This window comes from Chelmon rostratus, chromosome 19 (assembly GCF_017976325.1).
Source record: "Chelmon rostratus isolate fCheRos1 chromosome 19, fCheRos1.pri, whole genome shotgun sequence".
NCBI classification, from domain to species: domain Eukaryota; kingdom Metazoa; phylum Chordata; class Actinopteri; order Chaetodontiformes; family Chaetodontidae; genus Chelmon; species Chelmon rostratus.
In genome coordinates, this window is record NC_055676.1 from 14,246,896 (window position 1) to 14,269,073 (window position 22,178).

At 40.4% G+C, this 22,178-nt stretch overlaps 1 protein-coding gene across 3 annotated transcripts; it reads right to left on the reverse strand.

Annotated features, from left to right (window-relative positions):
* Positions 1-364: 364 nt before the first annotated feature.
* Positions 365-20,554, reverse strand: golga2 (golgin A2). Of its 3 annotated transcripts, none has more exons than XM_041959867.1 (27): positions 20,486-20,554; positions 18,974-19,129; positions 15,535-15,687; positions 15,131-15,177; positions 14,756-14,819; positions 14,051-14,110; positions 12,796-12,876; positions 12,217-12,255; positions 12,039-12,101; positions 11,552-11,645; positions 11,342-11,448; positions 11,071-11,129; positions 10,728-10,869; positions 10,415-10,504; positions 9,869-9,976; positions 9,638-9,725; positions 8,958-9,100; positions 8,532-8,750; positions 8,097-8,210; positions 7,668-7,892; positions 7,365-7,464; positions 6,745-6,836; positions 6,208-6,445; positions 5,830-5,991; positions 5,572-5,678; positions 4,730-4,922; positions 365-3,767 (listed from the first exon to the last, which is right to left on the reverse strand). In XM_041959867.1, the coding sequence occupies exons 1-27, from the start codon at positions 20,531-20,533 to the stop codon at positions 3,505-3,507; spliced, it is 3,255 nt and encodes a 1,084-aa protein (XP_041815801.1). In that variant the 5' UTR covers positions 20,534-20,554; the 3' UTR covers positions 365-3,504. The 3 variants fall into 3 exon arrangements, with proteins under 3 accessions (XP_041815801.1, XP_041815802.1, XP_041815803.1); XM_041959868.1 differs by lacking the exon at positions 15,535-15,687 and adding an exon at positions 16,800-16,868; XM_041959869.1 differs by lacking the exon at positions 15,535-15,687 and having other exon boundaries at positions 20,486-20,533.
* Between the last annotated feature and the right edge of the window lie 1,624 nt (positions 20,555-22,178).

The window sequence follows — 22,178 nt, forward strand, 5'->3', positions numbered from 1 at the left end:
TGATACAGCCAAAATGTGAGCTAATCTCTCAGCAACTGTAATTTAATGATCATGAATGGGAAAGGAAATAGGCTGTTTCATGAAAGACAGTTCAACTTGTCATAGTAGAAAAGGCACAGGCGTGAATGATAACAAACAGCTGCTTGTTATTTTGCATGCCGTCTCACCCTCAGATGGAGCCACGTTATTAGCAACACTTCTGCTTTTCCTACAATGACAAGTCGAACTGTCTGTATCTTGCATCGTTTCAGTCAGTCAAACGGATCACGCAGCAAGACAGTCTGGAGAATCAAAACGCTAAAGAAATCAAGACACAATGAGTTTAAGTTGCTCAATCAGTTTTATTCAGGAGAGGGGGAGAAAATATTACTCAAGGAAAAAAAAAATCAGTAAGCTTCTGTCAGAAGCAGCCCTCGAACAAATCAGTTCTCTGAATTATCCTTCATTTCCATCCAACACTCACTTCTATTTTACATTAAAACTGATTAGTTGAGACACTAACTTATTCCAAATAAATAGAATATTTTCTTTTTAGTCAATCTTTGTATTAAATCACAGCCAGTCAGTAACCGCCAACGCCCGACTCTGAACTAACATACACACCGTCCAAACTGCCAGTAAAGGTGGCAGAGCAGCTTTTCCCCCACACACCAGGCATAATGAATATACAATATATTACACAGTTACAGTATATACACCACCTCTTTTACAGTAAAGACAAGAAATGCTTTCCCATCGCTATTTGTTTCAATCACGCATAACATATTTAACAGTGAATTAGAAAGCGTGGGAAGTCATTTAATCCACTTTTTTGTTATGTTACAAGCCCCGAAACAACACTAAAAGGATTTTACTGTATATTTACCTCTTTTAACCGTTTGCCCACTCCCAGAAATACAATGAAGGAACAAAGCAAATGATACTTTGTGGCATGTTTCAAAGGAAACCAAAGAGTGACAGAATGCTGTGAAGCGAGGAATTTTTAAAACTCAAGAATGAGAGAAATCACAGCATTTCCTGACAAAGTGCTGTGGTTCAGGGTAGACGCTGTGCCGTTTACGTTCCCTGTAACAAAAAAAAAAAAAAAAAACTACATACATGGCCTCCACATACCTAATATTTTAATTACATTTCACTTCCTATCATAGGCTTAAAATACCAGAATTTGCACAGTTTCTGTCCTGTTGCTTTTAGTGATACATACGAAGTGTGAAATTCAATAATAATAGGATCTTAAAATTCAAAACACATCCAAATAAGAGGTATAAATACCCCCAAAAGTAGTCAGTGGGGGGTTTTGTACGATTTACAGTGAGAAACTCATGTCCTTCGAGATTAAAATCATGGAAAGATTCTCACAAAACAGAGGCCTCTGCCATGAGTTAATCTGAAATGGAAAAATGAGCTGTGTCAGGGTAGCTCTTAGTTATTAGCTGTAAAGGGAAAGAGCTTTGCACTGAAGGTATCAATCAATTCATCCTCCAATCTAAATATGAGCATCTCTCTCTTAAAGCCTGACACCTGTGATGTCTTAAAGGAAAAGGGTGAAGTCTGTCCAGTTCTACCTAATTTCTTGTATTTAATGCCCAAAGGAGATTTACTAATTCAAGTGTTGCAGCCAAGACAAGAGTTCCAAAATATGAATGTGCCAAATTTTACTTGTTTTGTTCTCCAGTTTTGAAAAGAGTTGTTCATTTTCTCAAGTTCTGATTGGTCCCGCTACTTTGGGTACTACATCACGGCTTCTTCAACGGAGCGATCTCGTTCACTTCACCTTCTGTTCATATTTACACACCTTCCTCCTTCATCCTCTGAGTGCAACACTGCACGCACATACACACAAACACACTTTCGATTTAATTTGCTTGAACTGGAACCCTCAGCTTAAGCGAGTGGCTTCATAGGATCCCCCTTTTCTCCACAGAAGTGATTCAGCCCACCTATGAGGCTCTATGGTAGAGGACAGAGCTGAATGAGATGCTTTGTACAGTTTTAGTGCAATCATACTTATATAATCTAATAGAACTCTAGAAAAAAGAACAACAGATGCAACTTCAGCCGAAGAGGACACGGTCTGGACTTCACACACGCATCACACACACTCACACAGTCCATTCGTAAAGGATGTGCATTAATTCATCTTTGATATGTGGAACTACAAGCAAACGTAACAGAACAGGCTCTGACTAAAAGTGTCGATTCGTTCAGAAACTTAAAGACCCCATGCTCAGAAACTGAGATGTGGATGAGCAGTTTGTGATGAGATGAGCCAAATGCCCCAGGAAAGGAGAGATGAATTATGAGTGCGGATAGAGATTTTAACACCACACTTCCTGTAACTCCACCTTAGTATCCATCACACTAATGGCGAAGATAAAGTAGAACAACTCGCAGAAAACAATAATGTGGAAAGCAGCCCCTTGCACCACACCCTGAGCTGTATTTATCTGAATCAGGCGGTGCCCTTCTTCACTGTTTCAGCAGCTAATGAGAGCATAATGTCTTAATAACTGAACTTTTTTCTTCATGGGGTCTTTAAATTGCATCTATCCCCCAAATGACTTAGAAACCAGCTTTTCTTCACGGTGGTGATACTCTCAGTCTAACAGGATGTTCGACATCACAACATAAATGTTTCACATATATTGACATTTTGCACTGTACAAGCATACGACGTATTTTCAGTGTTTGGAGGAAAAAGACGATGTAGAGCAAAGGTAGTTGCAGGAACAGAACCGATCTGCCACACCTGCCTCCACCTTCCTGCACCCGATCATGTAACTAGCTAGCTCTTGATTCTGGAACAAAAAAGCACCTATTCAAAAGCTATTATGTGCACTAAGGATCTTTACCGACTGTAACTTACACCTCACTCTTCATCTCTTCTCCTCACATTTCTTCATAACACAAACATACGAGTAAATATTCAGGTTACTACATTCAGACGTGATGCTCTTTTTTGGCATTTGTACAGTGAATTCTGTAAAACTGAGATTTGCACTAAAATAAAGTTGCACGCACACAGGCTCCAAATTTCTGACAGCTCTTTAAGTACTTTTTCAGCGAGGGGGCAGAATATACGGCCCCTTTATTGCACTTATGTGTAAGACGGGAGATGGGAGGATGGGAATTAAAAATTGTGGTAAGGAGAATAATCAGATTGCGTTAAGGAATACCAATTATCTCTCCTCTGAGAAAAGCATCATAGACAAAAAAAACAATAAGAACATCAAAAAAGACAAAACAAAACAACAGATAGAAACTATTCTTTTTAACCACACACACATTAGTGCCAACAAAGGAACAGAGAGGGGGCTTTTTAACGTAACTGGGTCAAAGACATTCACAAATCTATGACCAGTTTTGCAAGCGTTTGTGAATCTGATAAATAAGGTACAAATATGGTAAACTGTGGTGTTAAATATTCCCCAGATTTCAAGACATGTCCAATATCTCACACACATACACACACACAAATACACCAGCCTCTGTCACACCCACACCTCACACCACCAGGATCTTGACTTCGTCCTGTTCGTCGGGTCGGTAGAAGAAGGGGATGCAGGGGTTCTCCCCGAGGAAGGGGGGTGATCTTAGTGATCCCTGGGGATTCTGGATCTCCTGGAGCAGCTGCATGATCTGCTGGGCTGTGCCATCCTCTTTGGGCACCAGGGGCTTGGAGTCAGCCTGGGCTAACCCGAGCGTCTGGGATGGGGAGGCTTCCAGGCCTGTGGTGGGCTCTGACAGAGGAATGACCTCCATGGCTTCTGCAGCAGAGACAGAGAGGGAGAAATTACACTGAATGTAAAAAGAGACTTCAATTCTAAAACGAGGGGGTGGGGGGTATTTGTATTCTTCATACATGCAGCAGTAGAGACATCATTTACACGGACTGCACTTATCTGAATTTAGTCTAACAAAGACATTTGCATGAAGCTGTTTTCATAAGTGACAGTGCATTTCTATATCAGTCGACAAACTGAAAGTAGCCTGATTGATGACTAAAGATGCGCACACAACATTGTGCCACAATGTAAGTCCACCTCCAGTATTCCACCTCAAACCCAATCAATCTGTGTTTTTGTTACTGTGGTATTTCCTTTTGCTGCCTGCCTGCAAAATTTTGTAAAAGAACCGACTTTGACTTTCCTGCCATTCATATAACAGCTCTAAACACAAGCAGATACAGTGAGTCAGCATTTTCTCGGTTGCTGTGTGTGCTGTAAAATTACTTCCAATGATACCTCTATGACAGGAATATATCTTACAGACATTATTCTTATGGTGCAGCCTCCCCATTCATTTCTCTGAAGAACAGGGTGAGACAACATTCACTCCTGTTGGTGAATTGACATGCGTTGTTCGCTTTGAGTTTAATCTGATTGAACTTTGACACTGATAACTGCACGGCTTAATAATATAAGACGCAAACAAAAAGGGATGCTGATTGGCTGCAGTGAGTGCAAGGACAGTGACATAGATTATTGACAGTTAAGTATTTGTACTGTATAATTAACAGCTCTGTGGAATGCTTTTGTTAGCCTGCAAGCTGTTCTAGTTTCTGTATTTTTTGTTTAAAACCCTCCCCATGCCATTTCCTCTCTCATCTGCATTTGGCCACAACAAGCAAATAAATTAAGTCCAGTGCAACCACCCTCTGGACACAAGCTGGGTATGTAATTGATTTAGCTGGTTTTTGATTTGTGAAGTAGCATCTGGCTGTGCCTACCTGCTCCACTGGCAGCATTAAGCTCCGTGTGTGTGTGTGCTTGGTGCTCTGGGTGTGTGTGATCCTCCACAACAGGAAGCAGATCAGGGTTCACTGTGCCCGTGCCGGCCACAGCTCCGGTGTAGCGGCTGTACCAGTCATTCCTCTCGGCCACCAGCCTCATCACCAGATCCTGCAGCTCAGCCAGCTTCGCCTGATGGAGAGTGAAGACACAGGGCAGGGATGCACACAGAAAAAAATGTCAGTTGGGAGGAGAAGATGAAACTGTTAACCTCATCATGTTTTTCTTCAGTAAAGTTTTAGTGGATTAATATTCTGGGCATTTAAGTCTCATTCTAGTCAATGAAAACTATTGACATTGTTGTATTTTTCATCAGATTGCATTAAACCTTTCAATGTCATGTGCCCCATTTTTCTCGCTTCACTCAAGTATTTCAATGTCTGATCATTATCTCAAGAAAAATACAGTTTGAATGATTCACAACACAGTCTGCACAATGCAAAACCACTGCCTTACTAGGTGGTTTAAAGGATAACTTTCGTTTTTTTACAACCTGGACCTTATTTGTAGCATTAAATACGACGATTTTCTGACCCAGACAACTTTAGTGGCTTTTGGAGTCGTTTTGAAGAAATTGGCCCCAGAGGAGCGGCGTGTATATCCGTATAATGCGAGTACTCGGGGCATCCATGCGCAGCCTCTATTTAACGCATAATCTGCGGCGAAACTCGTTCATATTCCTATATTTTGTTATGATATGCTGGTGCATCAAAAAAATCTTAAACCACTACAGTGGACTGCACTGGAGTTATTTTCGATCAAAAAGGTTGCTATACAGTACCTTCATCTCCTCCTTGTCCTGGGCCAGCATGCTGATGTATTGCTCCTTCTCGTGGTGTTTCTGCTTCATGATGGCCCGCTGACTCTGGTACAGAGCTATGTACTCCCCTGGAAAGAGAGAGCACAACAGCATTACAATGGTGAAGAGTTTTTCTGTCATTCTTGCCACATATTAAGCTATTACACTCAACCAAAACATATTTTGTAAACAAAATGATATAAAAAAAAAAAACATAACAAAAAAATCCTTCCATCTCACCTATAGTGTCTGTCTCTCCAGACAGCTGGATGCAGCGGTGCTCCAGCTCCTCCACCCTCTCCTTCAGGTCAGCTTTCTCTTGCATGAGGGAGGTGAAACGCTGCTGGAGCTTCTCCATGGCAGCTTGCAGGGCCTGATGAACTTCCACCGGAACTCCTCCTTCTTGTAAGGGGGCAGCAAAATATACAGCTGGTTTACAAAATGCACCCCATACATTGTTTTTGTTGATATAATCAGAATTCATTACAGAACATTATTTGGGCTTAACTGTATATATAAAAACGCACACACACACACACACACACACATACATTCTAGAGGTGCTGTCTATTCATTGTTCAAACACTGGCACCCAAACAAACCATCTAGTCCTCTCACCTGATTGCTCGTGACTGTGTTCACAGTGACTATGTTGGCCCTGAGTGTGATCGTGCTCGTGATGCTCATGATGGTGGTCATGAACAGGTTTGTTGCTGTGGTGCTGCTGCTCAAGGCTGAGGGCCACAGCGGTCTGGTGCCGGGCTGCCATGTGGAGCCTGTGCTCTTCCTCGAGTTGCCTTCTGGCCTCGTCCCTCTCGGCCTCCAACTGAGCCAAAGCTCCTCGGATAAACTCCTCCTTCAGGCAGGGAGCAGAAGGTGGTGGGAGGGAGTGGATGAATAGGGTCAAATGAGGGTAATGCCAAACTTTTGTCTCATATGCAGGTGTAAGCCATTTCTTTATTTCCTTTACTGTAGATTGTCCTTTTTTTTTGCATAAAAATAAATCATTCACACTGTCATTGCATGTATCGAGTAAAAATCAACTTTAAACTTGATTTAGGCATTCATGTGTCTTAAAAGGCAAAGCAAAGGAAAATGAGAAATCCATGTGTGCGCAAGTAGCTTTTGGGGAAGATTATTCATCACCCTCCTCACCATCTCCTTCTGGCTCTCAAAGTCTTCTGGGATAACTATGGAGAAGGACTTCTTTGGACTCTCTTGCAGGGACTGGCTTTCCACTCCATCACCTAAGTCACATAATGACAAACTGTTAGACTAAACTACTAAACTATAGACTAACAGATATTTTCTCCATTTTCTTAAGTGAATTATCTGAGACTTTCACACTCATTCTTCACAGGTGGCACACGTGTCGATTGCTGCTGCTCATATTTTCCTTGCCTGTAGGTGGCACAGGTTAGACAGCAACTGCAGGTCTGAAACTGCTGGTGCTGCAGCTCTACTATTAGAAGGTGTCAAATGCTTTGCATCAATGACACTGTGTCCTTGTTTCATGTGACTAGAGACTGCACAGTTTTCTGTTTCTGTGCTGATTTCAATCAAAATAAACGACGTGATAAAAGAAAGCCATCATGCAGTCCAACATGTGGGTCCTGACCACATGTACGCGGGTAAGGTGAAAGGGAGTACATTTTTTGGCACAGAATTTCAAAAGACGGAGGGCACACCAAGAAATATAATATGAAGAAGCTTTTTGCCCCCTTGTAAAAAAAAAAGGCCAAAAAGTACAAGCACCAAAAATAGATAACTCTTACCTTGGTCTCTGGATGATGGGGCAAGAGCTGAGCTGCTGAGAAGCTCCTTCACCTCGGCCTTCAGCTGCTCATTGTCTCTGATTAAGATTTCCAAATGCTCCTGCAGGGGGAGACAGAGAGTCATTCAAAACAGTGATGGAAAAATATTTAACGTATGGTGTAAGGAAGGGACAGTTACAGAAGCTGATGTTACATAGCACACTACAAATAAACTGTCTAAAGAACTGACTCCAGAGCCTTTGAAGCAGTCTCAACATATTTGCATGTGTGTGGATGCAATATTCTTAACCCTGAAATATGCACCTGTGCTTGTTTGAGCTGATTGTGACTGATCTCCAGTTGCACGCGGCCGTGGCTTTCATCGTGCTGCAGCCGATCCATGAGCTGGATCTGTTGCAAATACTGGTGGTGGAGCTGCTCCCTTTCTGAGGCCAGGGCCTGGTACCCAGCACAATACTGCTGCAGGTGGGCCACTACTTGGTCCCGCTGCTCCATCAGACCCTGAGTCTCCGTACTTTTCAGTTCCATCTGGAGCCAAAGACACAAAAAGGAAAATGAATGCCAAGAGGAAGCAGAAAATGAATGTGCTGTCAAAAATGCATTTAATCTCTTCTTGAAAGGTATTATCATATATTGCTCTGTTGTTTTAATGCACCCTTATGTGTATGACAAGTACAGAAAAACACAAGAGCACAAGACAGAAAAAGAGTGTGTGTCTGTGTGTGTGTGCACCTGCTCCTTGACGTTGTGCAGTTCCTCTTGCAGTTCACCCATTCTGCGAGCCAGCTCCTTTTTCACATGTTGCTCTGACTGGATGGCAGTGGTCAGTTCCATGTTCTCATTAGTCTGTACAAACGAAAGAATGTTGGCATAAAGACAGCAGTCTCCCACCCTCTAAGGTAATGTTTGTACTTTCATAATGAATATAGCCTGAATAAAACCATAGCAAAATAACCAAAGAACAAAGACCAGAAAAAGATACACGAAGATAAATTCAGATACAAAATGCATTTAAGGCAAGAATGCCAGCACGATGCAGGCTGAAGGAAAGATGGAAAATTATACAAAGAAGAAACAGAAACAAAAGAAATATCAAGTACATAAATAACAGCACTTTCAAAAATCATTTTAAAAAAGACAGATGGACAGCAAGGTTTTCAGCCTCACCAGTTTGACAAAACCGTTCTGTAGCTCAGCCAGCTGGTCCTTCAGTGTACGGTTCTGGGTGAGAGCACGGCTAATAGTAGCCTTGTCTGACTGAACATCCTCCAACATGCGTCGGCGGTCCTCTTCCTCCTGGACTCGGCTCTCCACCTGCCGCTCCAGCTCCCCCAGACGCGTCTCCTGCTCTGCACACAGGCGGCTCAGCTGCTCGTTATCTCGCAGCTGGGGGAAACATTACAGGGGCCAATTATACAAACTTCAAATCTAAGAGTACTAATGATCTCTGAAATATTATGTAAGAAGCAGATCAATTGTGTAACTTTCAGCTGTTATGGGTGAATGACCATGTAATTCTACATCATATAAAATTCGATTATAATTCAAGACATTTGTGATTAGGTTAAAGCACGCATCAGTTGTAATGTATACCTGAGCCTGGTACTGTGCAGTAAGAGCGTCTTTCTCCTGTTGCAGAGCGCTGAGGGCCTCCTGCAGAGCCACCTCACTCTCTGATGGCCCTGAGGGCTGAGGCTCTGCATTATCCTGAGCCTCCCTCTCCTGGGACAGTAATGCTGGAGGACAAGGAGGATGACAGTTATCAAATGTCCTATTTTAAATACATAGAAATACAGAAAACGTGAACTTTTAATATTATGCTGACCACCTGAATTTCCACTCTCGGAGATCAATAAAGGATCATCTTATCTCTTATCTTACCAAAAAAAAAAATATATTATTATTATTATTATGTATTTTCAAACTTTTAAACTGAATACTTGACAATAAAAGTCAAATTTTACATTGATGATATATTTGTGATACAGACAAAGATTCATATACAGCTTTTAAAAAACAAATATTTGGGAACTGCTCAATAATTCCATGGGCTCCAGTCTTCTTTCCGTCCAAAGTTTGGCTTCCTTGATCCGAGAAGTACCTTATTCAGGTGTATATTGTAGGAAGATAAGTGGAGCCCATTCCGTTAATCCTGCTATGATCAGGAAGTTGGACATCTTATTCACCAGAGATGTTCATTACATTGAGGAAGGGGTTGCTGAAAAGCCAGAGAACAGAAGCAGCACTAGACATGTGTACTGTGAACCTCTTACCTGCAGCATTTTGCAGCTCTGTGATGCTAGCCTCCAGTTCTTGGACTCGGTTGATGTTTCTGTCCCTCTCCTCTGCAACTAAAGACACCTGCACAGAGACAAAAATTGACATAGATCAATTAGTCATTTGTTCAGCGCAGACATACACAACAAACAAGCCACTCTATTTATTTCAAAGCTATAAGTTATAGTAAACCATAATGTCTATGCTGATGTTACTGCATAGCTTACCTGTGTTAGCAGCTGTTCTGTTTTGTCCTTCCACACACGGCCCTCCTCCTGGATCTGCTCTGCGTAGCAGTCCCTCTCCGTCTGCAGCTGGGCAATTGACTCTACCAGCTATAATGTCAAAAAAACAACAACAAATGGCTTAAACAAAACACTTTCTGCTCATAACAAAAGTTTGTTTGCACCACTTATATATCAAATAATCAAATGTGGAGAGGAAGAGGAAAAATAGGAAAGGTAGATGAAATTTCATCGGTCACTTAATGCAAATACTAACTGGACAGTTACGAGGACTGTGGCTGAGATATATATCTCTGTAAATTAATAGCTGCAGGGACACTAGTGTGTAGTTAATTGATGGTGAGTTGTTTTAATTTATGTTTAATTTTATTTAGTTTATGTGCTAAAAGCCATAAGCTGTAGAATTAGTATCTAAACACAGCGCACCAACTCACTCACACACACTAACTCTTTAAATTAATATCCAAACAGGGACAAAGTATGAAATATATGCAGATAACTGCAAGAAAGAAGTCCTTGTACACAGACCTGGTGATTGTGTGCCTCTAGCTGCTGCTTCTCTTCCAGCAGTAATTGGACCTGCTGGTTGGCACTGTTGGGATCTGACTGACTGGAGCACTGGAGAGAAATATAAAGAACAGACACTGGAGTGAAATTCAGACGATGCATGAAAACATGACATGGGGCTGCATTGTCAGAAAACAAAATGAATCTAGTGGCAAACATTGGCTTTCATTGTTGGCTAGCTGTAGAACTGATTGGCCACTTACAATTACTAGTAAGAAAAAGATTGTTTTGAAAGTGTCTGTACTTCACTGTAAAATGTTGTATCTTAACGCACCTGTTGCAACATGAGGTCAGCTATCTCAAGCCTCTTGCGAAGATCTTCCACCTCCAGCCTCATTGCTCCATTCTCGTGTGTACTCAGCTTTAGCTGCTCTGACAGCTCCGAGTTCTGCTGTTTTGACTCTTCACTCAAATTGCTGTGAGCACATACATAAGCAGAGATTGATCATCATTTCTAACCTGCGAGTGTCTAACAGGACTTGGGAGACTTTCTCATGCCATCTGTTGTGTTTCACACAATTTAATGGACTCTAAATACCATGATTAATGTCAATACTTCAGGTGTGGAAATGTTCTGAAATACATCTCCTTGTGTATGCAAGATTAAAATGACTTACTTTAGTCTGAACATCTCTAGCCTCAAGTTGTCTCTCTCCTTTTCAAGCTCTTTGTTGTGCTGCAGACAAAAAAAGAAAACATCTTTTAAAAATAACAAAGACACTTGGCCGGTATAACAAAAACATCTCAGAAAATCATTTTAAACAACTTACATGAACAATGAAGGCAAATACTTTTGTACATAATACATAATGTGTATTGTATATTGCACCTCCATTACTAAGTAAAGTAAATTCTGTTTTGGGGAGTGATTACTGCAATGTTTCTTACCTTTTCAAACTGTTTCTGCTGTGTTGAGACAGATGAGAGAGTTCTCTCCAGCTCTGACACTCTTTGCTTTGTTGCCTGCAGACGGCTATTCAACTCCTCTGTCTCAGCTACACACAAAAACAATGAGAGAAACACACACACACACACACAGAGTTAACTAAGCACTGTAGGAGTAAGGTCTTGCTGTGATGAAAAATATGAACCACACACCTGTTTTCTGCCGTGCAGCCTGTTGTGTGTATTGTAGTGCTGTTTGTAGCTCTGATTTCTCTGACACCAGGATACCAATGGTCTGGATGTGAACCTTGTGAAAGGACAAACAGAGAACACAGCTTTTCATTGGACTACTGTAAAGTCAACTGACTTTACATCAAGTCCTCCATTAAATCACAACATGGACTAAATACAAGTCTTTACAGAGTAATTACACTCAGTGCTTCAGCTTTTCCACACAGAAAAAACAATTAATTCTTGTCATGGTGAGCCATCGGGGAAAGGAGGGTTGGAATGGGGAGGGTGTGTTCTCGGATCACATTTCTATCCAGTTTATACCACGGGTGCACCATGGACTCTGACATTAACATGGCAGTACAATGATCCTTTATACAATTTTTTCTGCTATGACACATGGTTACAGAAATTCTGAAGGCACAGCATCAGACAGATTCAATTCATGCGTTTGGGAAAGAGAAGGTACCTGTAATTGCTCCCGCATGGCTCCCTGCTCTTTTGAAGATCTCTGTTCAAATTCTCTTCGCTCCTGAAGGAAGAAAAACACCACAGCCCATGAATGACCACGAAGGAGGTGACAATTCATTAGACTGGCAAAACTGGAATAACAGTCCAGCAGTCAGCAGAGGAAAAAAAATATTTACCTTTTGCAGCTGTTCTGAGAGCCCCTGAGATTGCTGTGCCTGCCAGACCAACAGGATATAAATTTGAGTTTGAGAAGGATCAACATTTCTTTTATCACCACAGCAGTGCTACACAATTCTACTTGTGTAACATAAGCAGAAACTCTGGCACAAAAGACCTCATCTGCATGCCAGTCAGGATGTGGATGGTGCAAACTACTGAAATAATGAACCTGCCTCATGATCTCTGTTATGTTAACCTTTTGTGTTTACTTGAAGCTTTGAGTTTATTGCTGTTAGTGCGCTTAACTGGAGAGAAAATGCCTTACAGATAGGCATCTACCATCAGGTTATAACAGCTCTGACCAAAGTGTGAAACCAAATGCTCTTTATGCAGAGGTTATACTCTGCAGAAACATATTTCAGTCAGCCTAAGTGTAAGAAAACCATGCATGACTTGTGTGCGTGTTACACAAGATGACATACAGAATGCATACAATACATGCACTAATGAGGTAATTGTGGAATGGCTGGAAGGGGATTTCTCCAATCTCACACAAACGTGCGCACACAAATATGCATACACACACAGCTTCTTACCAGCTGGTCTAGCTTGGTATTGAGCTGAGAGTTTGTTAGGTTGCTGGACTCCAGGGCGGCTGCCAGCTCCTGGTTCCGACTCTATCACGTGCACACATGCATCCGGGAAAGTGGGGAAAAAAATAGAAGAGAGGGATAAAGTGCAGTGGAAAAAGTCAAATAAAGACCACATGGGGGAGAACAATTCAAATGAGGATTATTAACATGGAGGCACAATGGCACCTTCACAGGTGGTGCAAAATGTGTTTTTAATAATGAGGTGAAAAGCAAATAATTAAAATAAATGATGGTTATTAAACTGATTAATGGAGCCAGCAGAAAGTGGCGCCTTCATTACAATCTACTTAGGTATCACTTGCAAAATGTGGACAGGATCCACATGACCTTAATTTCCCTAGACTGTCATATGAAGTCCCAAGTTTGTTTCCAAGCTGCATTTAATAGATCAAAGAGTCGCCACAAATTGTGGTCAATGAAACATTACATGGTTCAAAGGTGCATAATAAAAATGATATTATTATAGAATGATAATAATTTTAGTTGACAGTGTTCTGTACTTTTTTCTATATCTAAGCGAGACCATTTAAATTGTTAAATAAATAAATGTTGATTTACAAACTGCAATTATTCTTGGGGATCTCATTTCATTTTAATTGTTTGTTGCTTTGTTACATTTGTTGTTGCTTCTAATCCAGCTAGACATTCAAGTCTTTTACAGAATTTAGCAATAACTGAGACTTCACTTGCAGTGAGGCAGCTTTTGCTGAAACTAACCACCAACAGCCTGAGAATGCAATAAAAATACACTTTGGAAACACCTCCGCTTGTAGCTTGCACTGTCGTATCATGTTATGATAAGCTTAAGCTCAAGGCTCACTTGGGGGAATAGATGTGATGTACTTTGTGTGGTTAATTAAATTATGCAATGCCAGAAAGGTCACCCTCACACAAAGAGTCAGTGATTTTGGGGTAGATTACACTGCCAACATGAGGCTAACCATTTCAGACAGCACACTAGCGAGCATGCTATGCTGTAGCAATTAATAAAGTGCTGCCGGAGAACGTCTAGTCTGGGCACAGTATGTTGAAAGTGAATTGAGTTTCACTTTATATGGAGACAAGGTGCGATAACATGATTCTGTGCTTAACAGAAGGCCTGGATATATTATCAATCTATGTGACTGATCTCAAATTTGGGTTTTAAATTTCCGCATCAAGTTTTGAGTTCTAAGAAAACACTAGATTTCTATCTTACCTCTAGTTCTCTCTCACTGCCACAAGATGCACTGTCCCCATTCACATACGCAGCAGATGACTGAAGTGACACAGACAGACACATTACTGCACTTCACAGAAAATTCATTGTGTGTTTCAAGTTAAGTTCATATGCAGAATCTATTGGCTCACTTGAGTGCGATTGTCCCAAATGACAACAATACATTTATTATTTACAACGCAGATTCCAAAAAAGTTGGAAATTCAGTGTATAACATAAATAAAGCAGAATGTAAAAAATAGCTAATCTTTTTTGACATATAATTACTTAAAAACAGTATAACAACAACATATTTAATGTTTTACCTCATCAAGTTCATTGCTTTTTGCAAATATCTGCTTATTCTAAATTTGATGCAGCAACACCTTTCAAACAAGTTGGGACAGGAGCAATAAAAAAACTGGGAAAGATGTGGAATGCTCCAAAAGCATCTGTTTAGAACATTCCACAGGTCAACAGGTTGATTGGTAACATGAGATAGCATCATGATTGAAACTAGCAAATTTGAAAATGCTTCCAGTGCATTCCTGCCAAGAATAGATGCAACACACCCCAGTTGAAAGTGCACATCAGTGGTGGTGTGTTATTGTTAAAAGCCTTAGAATGTATGACAAAAAAAAGGGTTTGTGTGTGTGTGTATGAGAGAGAGAGAGAGTGGATAAAAATGGTAGTGCTCATTCGTACCTCAGAAACCAGGCCGTTCAGCTGCTGTGAGAGCTGTCGCAGGCTCTCTGTGGAAGACAATGGCCTGTAGGACAGCAAAACCAAAAAAATAATCACACACATTAACTATGTACAAATTTACTGGGCTGCATTAGTAATCAATGGCTAGAGTAGCAGGATATATTGGAGCCACAGTAGTATTGCTTATTATACCCTATTCATGATGTTTAACTACAAAAAAAATTGTGTCTTGCCATAACATCTCAAAACTTTTGCATTCATATTTTGCAGTAGTTTTTTCTGTCATGATGACAGCACTCCTACCCATTCCACATACAGTCATTTTTGCAATCTCATACAAGGGGGTCACAGGTAGTGACACATCAGGTAACCCACCTCTTTTCCTCCGTTAAACTTTCGTTGCCGTTAGTATCAGGATAGTCCTGCAAAAAGAGAATAAGATCGAAAGAGGAAGAGAGAGTGAGAGAGTTAGACAGACAGACAGAGAGAAGGAACACAGAAAATACTGTGAGAACGTTTGAGAAAAAGACATGTGTGATGACAATGCACATTATCACAAACAAACAAAGCAGCAGATCTGTTGTTTTCATCACACAAATTAGTAAAAATGCAGCGACTGGCAACAGACTTATATATTAGACCAACAGTTTTTATGCTAAGGCATATCATTTTATATGTGACAGACATTCAGGAGTAAGAATGACAAGAGACAAGATATTGATAGATTTGAGGGATGGAAGAAAAAAGAGAGAGAGAATGACAAAAAGAGAGAGACACACCTGCACGTCAGTGTTGTGACTGACAGACTCAGGGTTAGTAGTAGTGTTAGCGCTAGCAGAGTTAGACACAGGTGAGCCTCGACCAGACCCGGCCTTTGGGTCCTCCAGCAGCTGGGGAACTGAAAACCCCATGGCCTCAGCGTCAGCAAAGGTCTGAGGTGACACACACACACAAAAAAATGCACACACTGGTTTAATGCCAAGAAAAACAGCAGTGATGATGAAAGAGCAACACAAAGACCACAATGATGTCTCAAACTTAACATGTGTTGAGCAGAAATGGCTCGAAGACTGTACTGACTTGGATTAAAGTTAACTCAATTATGTGATTATGTCGAGATGAATGCATGATAGTCCACAGTCTAAGAGGAAATAAGAATAAAATAAGAAAATGAAGAGACAATGTTTGTGATAATTGGCTGTTAGTGCACCTTAATGCAAGCTTGGTTGTTTATGGTGATAACTGTGGCAGGGAAGCTGTTTCGCTGCTGTCCCAATTTTTCCCCTTACTAGTACACATGACACTCTCTGAAACATTGGCAGAATGAAAGCACTGAAAGAACTCAGACCATGCTGTATAAATTCCAAATGCAATTCGAATGACTGACAAATAACCATTTTCTGTTACTTTAGTCACACTCACTCTGACTGAAACTATCGGGAACAAGACATTTGTAATAATCTGTAATAACAAAATAACACTTTTAAGAGTACTAAATAAGGCACTGAATAAAACAATAAAGCAAACAAATGCACGAAAGCAGCAATGAGAACATACTTGAAAAGTGAACACGCATACATTTCTAGTTTTCCCAGATGCATGCCTGCATGATGCACCCAGGTGCAGGTATCACAGCCATGCAACTACTGGGACTCATTCCACTCATTGTGCATACCCTACCCATACACGCTGAACTTCTACATAAGATGGTGAACTCTTGAAGATCACCAACAACACTGGGATGGTGTCAGAGAGATAACTGTGGACGCTCCACATTTCTTATTCATATTAATGCACTACGTTGACATGGATTTAAAAAGCACAGCACCAATTCAAATGCACTTAAGTCTGTCCTATGCTTTCTGGTCTATGCGACAAAAAAGAAAACATGCACTTGACGAAGGAAGAAGGTAATAATGGAATGGAAGCTAGGCAAAATGCTAAATACCACATGAGAACCAGCTATTTACAGCAGAGGGATGCAGACGCAGAAAAAATAGACAGGGTAGAAACAAAGAAAGGAAAGTGAGAGACAGAGGCTCACCTGACTGTTGCCATAAGTAGGTAGGACTACTCCATTGCTTTGACTAAGTGCTTTCAGAATACTGTCAAACTACAGGAAAGAAGAAACAAGGGTGGAGGATGAAAGAGATGTGAAAGGCGAGAGAACGATTTAGAAAGTGATAGACATATACACAAACAGGCACAGAGAAGCAGCTACTATAAGAAATCTTAGAAGGAGGAGGGGTAGAACTGAGAAGGGTGTGTGATGAGGAGAAACTGAGGCAAGTGCACGGGTCCAAGGGATCATCAAATATTGTCTTCAATGTTATGGAGTCTTTTACTTTTACTACTGGTAATCAGTAACCGAATCAGATTAAAAATGATCAGGGGTTAAATCAGAATAAGGGTGCTGTATTTCGAAATGTTGCCAAATCCCTCTCTGCTTCAGCTTCAACTACAATCAGCTCTATAAACTAACACATACACTAAACTTGCTCACATTTCCTCTTGCGGTCATAATGTGTGTCAACTCAATACTTATTTGCCGACTTACTCATTTTTGAATATAAAGCAATTTAGGAGCATTGCCTTTCTTCAAGGCCAAATAACTTTATTTGGGTAAGAAGCGGGCAGGAATGACAAATTTGATTTATGAATTATCATTATGCATGGCCATTATTGTAAAACCACGAGCCCTAAAATTGGACCCATTTTGGTTATTGACAGCACCACACTCAGATTTACTGTGTTGTCCTGTTTAAGAGTAGCATCTATCCAGTCTTGGTCAACCAAAGTCAAATATGTTTGGAAAATGAATTGCATCAGAACAAACAACGAGACTCAGCAACAAGCTGTGATGAGCCTAGACTCTAATCAGGCTTAGAAAAAAAACTCACCTGAAAGTCAGCCCCTATGTGTGAATGTTGTGTGCTGGAGTCACATGCCTAACTGTGTGCCATCAATGGCAATTAAAATTAGCTGATAATTTTGCTGACAATTTTCTTGATGTCTAAATGCACAGTAGTGGCAAGCATTAAATAAGCAAATTAAGAGTGTCAATGAGCTCATACAGATGTTATGGCATATGACTGACTTTGTTTTGCTTACCAAACACATTAGTCAAGTATAATTTCTAGTTCAGACAAATCTAAGTTTTAATATTGACATGTTCAGAACAAGTGAATGACTCACTGCTTCCATGATTGGGATTATTTAATTATTATTAATCTTATACAGACATTGCTGTTTTGATTTGGATCAGTCCCTGTGCATCTGTACACCTTCTGTCCCTTAATTAAGAGCAACACACAGGTCAAAACAAGAAGCTATTAATAGAGAGAGGAGACCACTATTCATGATGGCAATACTTTAAAAGTATTTAAAATGTACATAATATGAACATGCTTTCTAATATATCGTTTGCACCCTATGAAACAAGCTTGACACAAACCAACATGCAAAACTGATGGTCAGTTGACAAGGATAATCATTTCTCGAACGCACATTATCATAACAAATAAGTTACAGCTTAGACAAACATCTAGTGCTTCAACACGGCCTGACAAATTTTTACTTAACTCTGCAATTATCCATGTTTGCTTCAAATTCTCTGTATATTTAACAAAATACTTCACCTCTTGCTGCATTACAACTGGCCGCAACAATGGCCACTGTTAGCAACCTGAGCTAAAATAAAGCTATCTCTGCCTCTTGTCCAGTTACCTTCACTTGTTTGCTTTATTATTTTCACCTTGTCACCTGGCTGGCAGATAGGTGTCAATGCTGCTACTTTGTTGTTGGCACTGTGTGTGTTTGATAGCAAGGCATTTCTCAACTTGATAGTAACCCAGCCATATCATTCCACAGGCGGCAAAATGTTTTCTGATCAATGGCCAAGCAGGCCATTAGAAATCAGTCCACTTTGAGAAAGCTAAAAGAAAAGGACTTTATCTTCAAGCATGTGGATTGTTTTTATCAGGCATTGCTGCTCTGTCGGCCCACAGTTACTATAAAACTGTTGTCATTGAAATGTTGCAGATCATATGTACTATGCATAGACTCTTTAAAGCTATAACTGTGACCCAAATAAAAACAGAGATACCTGACATATAAAGAATACAGACAGACTGTCCAGCACAAAGAGAGGTTGTTATTTGACCAACAAGGGCAGGATGATGAGCAGGCAAAGAAATGGAAAGACTCTGACTAGCTTACATTGTCTGGAGAGTTTCTGTCTGCTGAAGGTGCATCATGTTGGCTCAGCCCCTTCACCTTCCTCTTCTTCTTGGCCCCGGCTCCACCACCTCCTCCTCCTCCAAACTTTTCTCCTCCTACACTAGCAGGGGAGCTCTTCTGCTGAAACTCCTTCAGCTGAGCAGCACATAAGAAAAAGAAACAATAGGCATGTGAGAAGTGAGGCAAGCAATTCTTGACTGATTCACAAAAATCTATTTTATTTTATGAGTCCAGCAGTAGGCCTCTGGAATTGTTCCAAACTTTCAACCAAACTAGATGCACTGCTCAGAAAAGGTATTCTTAATCACTGGAGGTTCAAGATAATTGAATTAAGAGATGTGAATTTGCCTAGAGATGAAGCAGGGTGGACCGCTCCCATTTTCTGACTGACAATAACCCAGCCACTCAACTGACAAGGACTCCGACACTGGAAGTGCATAGTTACGTGTTTTTGACTGTCACTCTGACTTGTTTGTTCAGTGGCTAACTGTTCTAAACCAGACAGGATGAATTGAATAACTTGCCATAAAATATGATCATCCATGTGTAATTGATCTACGCGGACGTTAAAACACTCTTCCAGCTGTCTACGTGTGTTCTGGGGATCGGGCCCGTGACAGCTGTCGTAGGGTCCCAGAGAGAATCGTAGGGGAACTACTGGACGTGCCATTTCTAAAATATCTGGTTTGAATCGAGATGTCAAATGTTATCACTACGACCACTCATTAACAAAGACTGTAGCAAAAAAAAAATGCTGACGACTCATTTCCTGAAGCTAACATTTCACAGCTGATAAGGCCATCTTTCTGACTAGCCTAACACACCTAGCTAAGGCACACAGCAGGACAGGGAAGAAGGGTGTCAGCTGTCAAAACAGTCCCCGTCATTCTATCAACCTAACTTAACTGCGCTACAAAGCTAGCTGAGTGTTTGTTGTAAAATTGCTTTTGGTTGGCCGTTTTCTTAGATAATCGATCCATCCTGCAGACAAGGCAGAAAGCTGCCCAGCTACAGTATGTCATTCTTTACACTCGCCCATAGCCAACTATTCATTAGGTAGCCAGCTTGCTAACGTTAACTTGCCTTAGTTAGCACGTTAAGGTTTGCCACATTTAACGTTGGCCAAAAAACACACGAAACCGTTGGCCAAAGAGAGTAAGTGAAGTTAATCGCCAACTAACTAGGCGGCAAGGCATGCCGTAAATGCCTCTAAGAACTAAAAATAGTCTACATAATCTGGAAAAGTTAATGCTATCAACAGAGGCCCAGAGGAAGCACCGGTCTTTCCTACGCATTACAGCCTCGAGAGAAGTCGGGAGAGGTGGGACAAGCGACAGCGCAGAGGTCGGACGACGTGTAATGACAACACCCCTGGTCCGCACAGAAATTTATAACAAAACGAAAACAAACACCTGCAACATAAACCCGCAGAGGAGAGACGGGATCGGTGCTTTCTAGCTATGAAGCCGGCTCGACCGTGAAATACTTTACCTTTTTCTTAGCTGCAGCGAGTTTTATTTGCCTGCTCTGGTCGGCCATACTGCTGCTCTGCTCAACGGACCGAACCACGTCATCAGTTTGGTGTCTATTGGCGTCTCTACCGTTAGGGGGCGCAGGTCTGCGAATGACCCTCACGTAGAAACAATCTCCAGACAGGAAAAACACACACACTTAACCTGTTTAATGTTCTATAGCAATTCTAACTAGTTCTTCTTGTTTCATTTATTAAGTTAAATGTCTCAAGCAGATAATGGAAGGTGTCAGATACTGTAAACAATGTTTACAACAATATTTACCCAAACTGATTTGACTGTCCTCTCTCTGTCTTCACGATAACTTTGTACTTTTCTTTCTTGTCTAATCTGTCACACTCTAGTTTGTGTTCTTATGTTCTTGTTTACTTCCTCAATGGCAAGAAACAGGAAAAGGTTGATAAAGAAACCACTGCCATTCATGCATGGTGATTTTAGACTCTTATCAACCAACATCATTGGAGAGTGACGTCTCCAAAACACCTGGGTGAAATCTGACACAGGGAAGAACATGCAAACTCAAAGAAAAATGGACCAAGTCCAAGATTCAAAATTCGAGCCTCCATTAAAAAAACTGCTAATAATAAAACAATACCATTTGTATCAGACAAAGCACTAAAATAATCATGAAATTATTGAATTATTGGTATCTAAGAATACACTGACAGTTATTGAACTAAAACAGACTGCAGATCAATGAACAACATTCAATAAAGTGAGCATTTTTAGTTTCTACTATATACTATCACGCAGTTTTCAGATGACAATTAGGTATCTAACATTTCCATTCTATTTAGAGAACAAGAGGGAATTTTATTTAAAAAAAACAGCAACAAAAAACAATGTGTCAAGTCTGGAAGAATAATCTATGAAAGCTCTTTCTTTGGCAAAGGATAATTTGTCAGAAAATAGCTAATATGTGTATTAGTAAGAATCTTTCTTGCTGAAGATCAGCCATTCTGGTATCTGATCTGTCTCACTCAAACAGTGCCTATAAATAAATGAATGAATTGAACTGACTTGTTCTTGTAATTTCTGAAGTTTACTGACATGAAAAAATATTTCAGAAATGTTCAAGAAATTACAGTGTGTATTTTGAGTTAAGGCAGACTAAAGCAGATGGCTGTAATAATATAAATAAAATAATCCTTGATTTTGGAAAATGCTTTAAAACAAGTTGATTTGTTTTGGAAACAGTTTGATTAATCTCACCCCACTGGCAGATTTCCTTGTTGTAAGAGCAGGCTATTTTTTTCAGTGTTTGTCATATGAAGCCTGACATACCACATGCAAGAAATAACATGACTAAGTCTGCAAGTACAAAATAAGAGGGCTGAGTTTTTGTTGAAAATACACAGAACAGGTGAACAGTCTAATGTACACAAGCGTAAGTAGCATCAGATTCAATATTTAGTTACAGTACTTCCCTAAATTTTCCATTTACCCTCATTCTTTGGCTGCTGTAAGTGTACATGGTTCATATAGACTTATGTGTGCCTTTGTTGCCAGTTACCTAACCTTGACCTATATAGACTTTGGCCATAGGAGACTGTATAAGAGAATGCAGTTTTGTTTGATGTGCTGTGAACCTGTTTGTAAAAAAAATAATCAAGTACATCTGTGATCAATTTGTGATCACTGACATAGTGGGC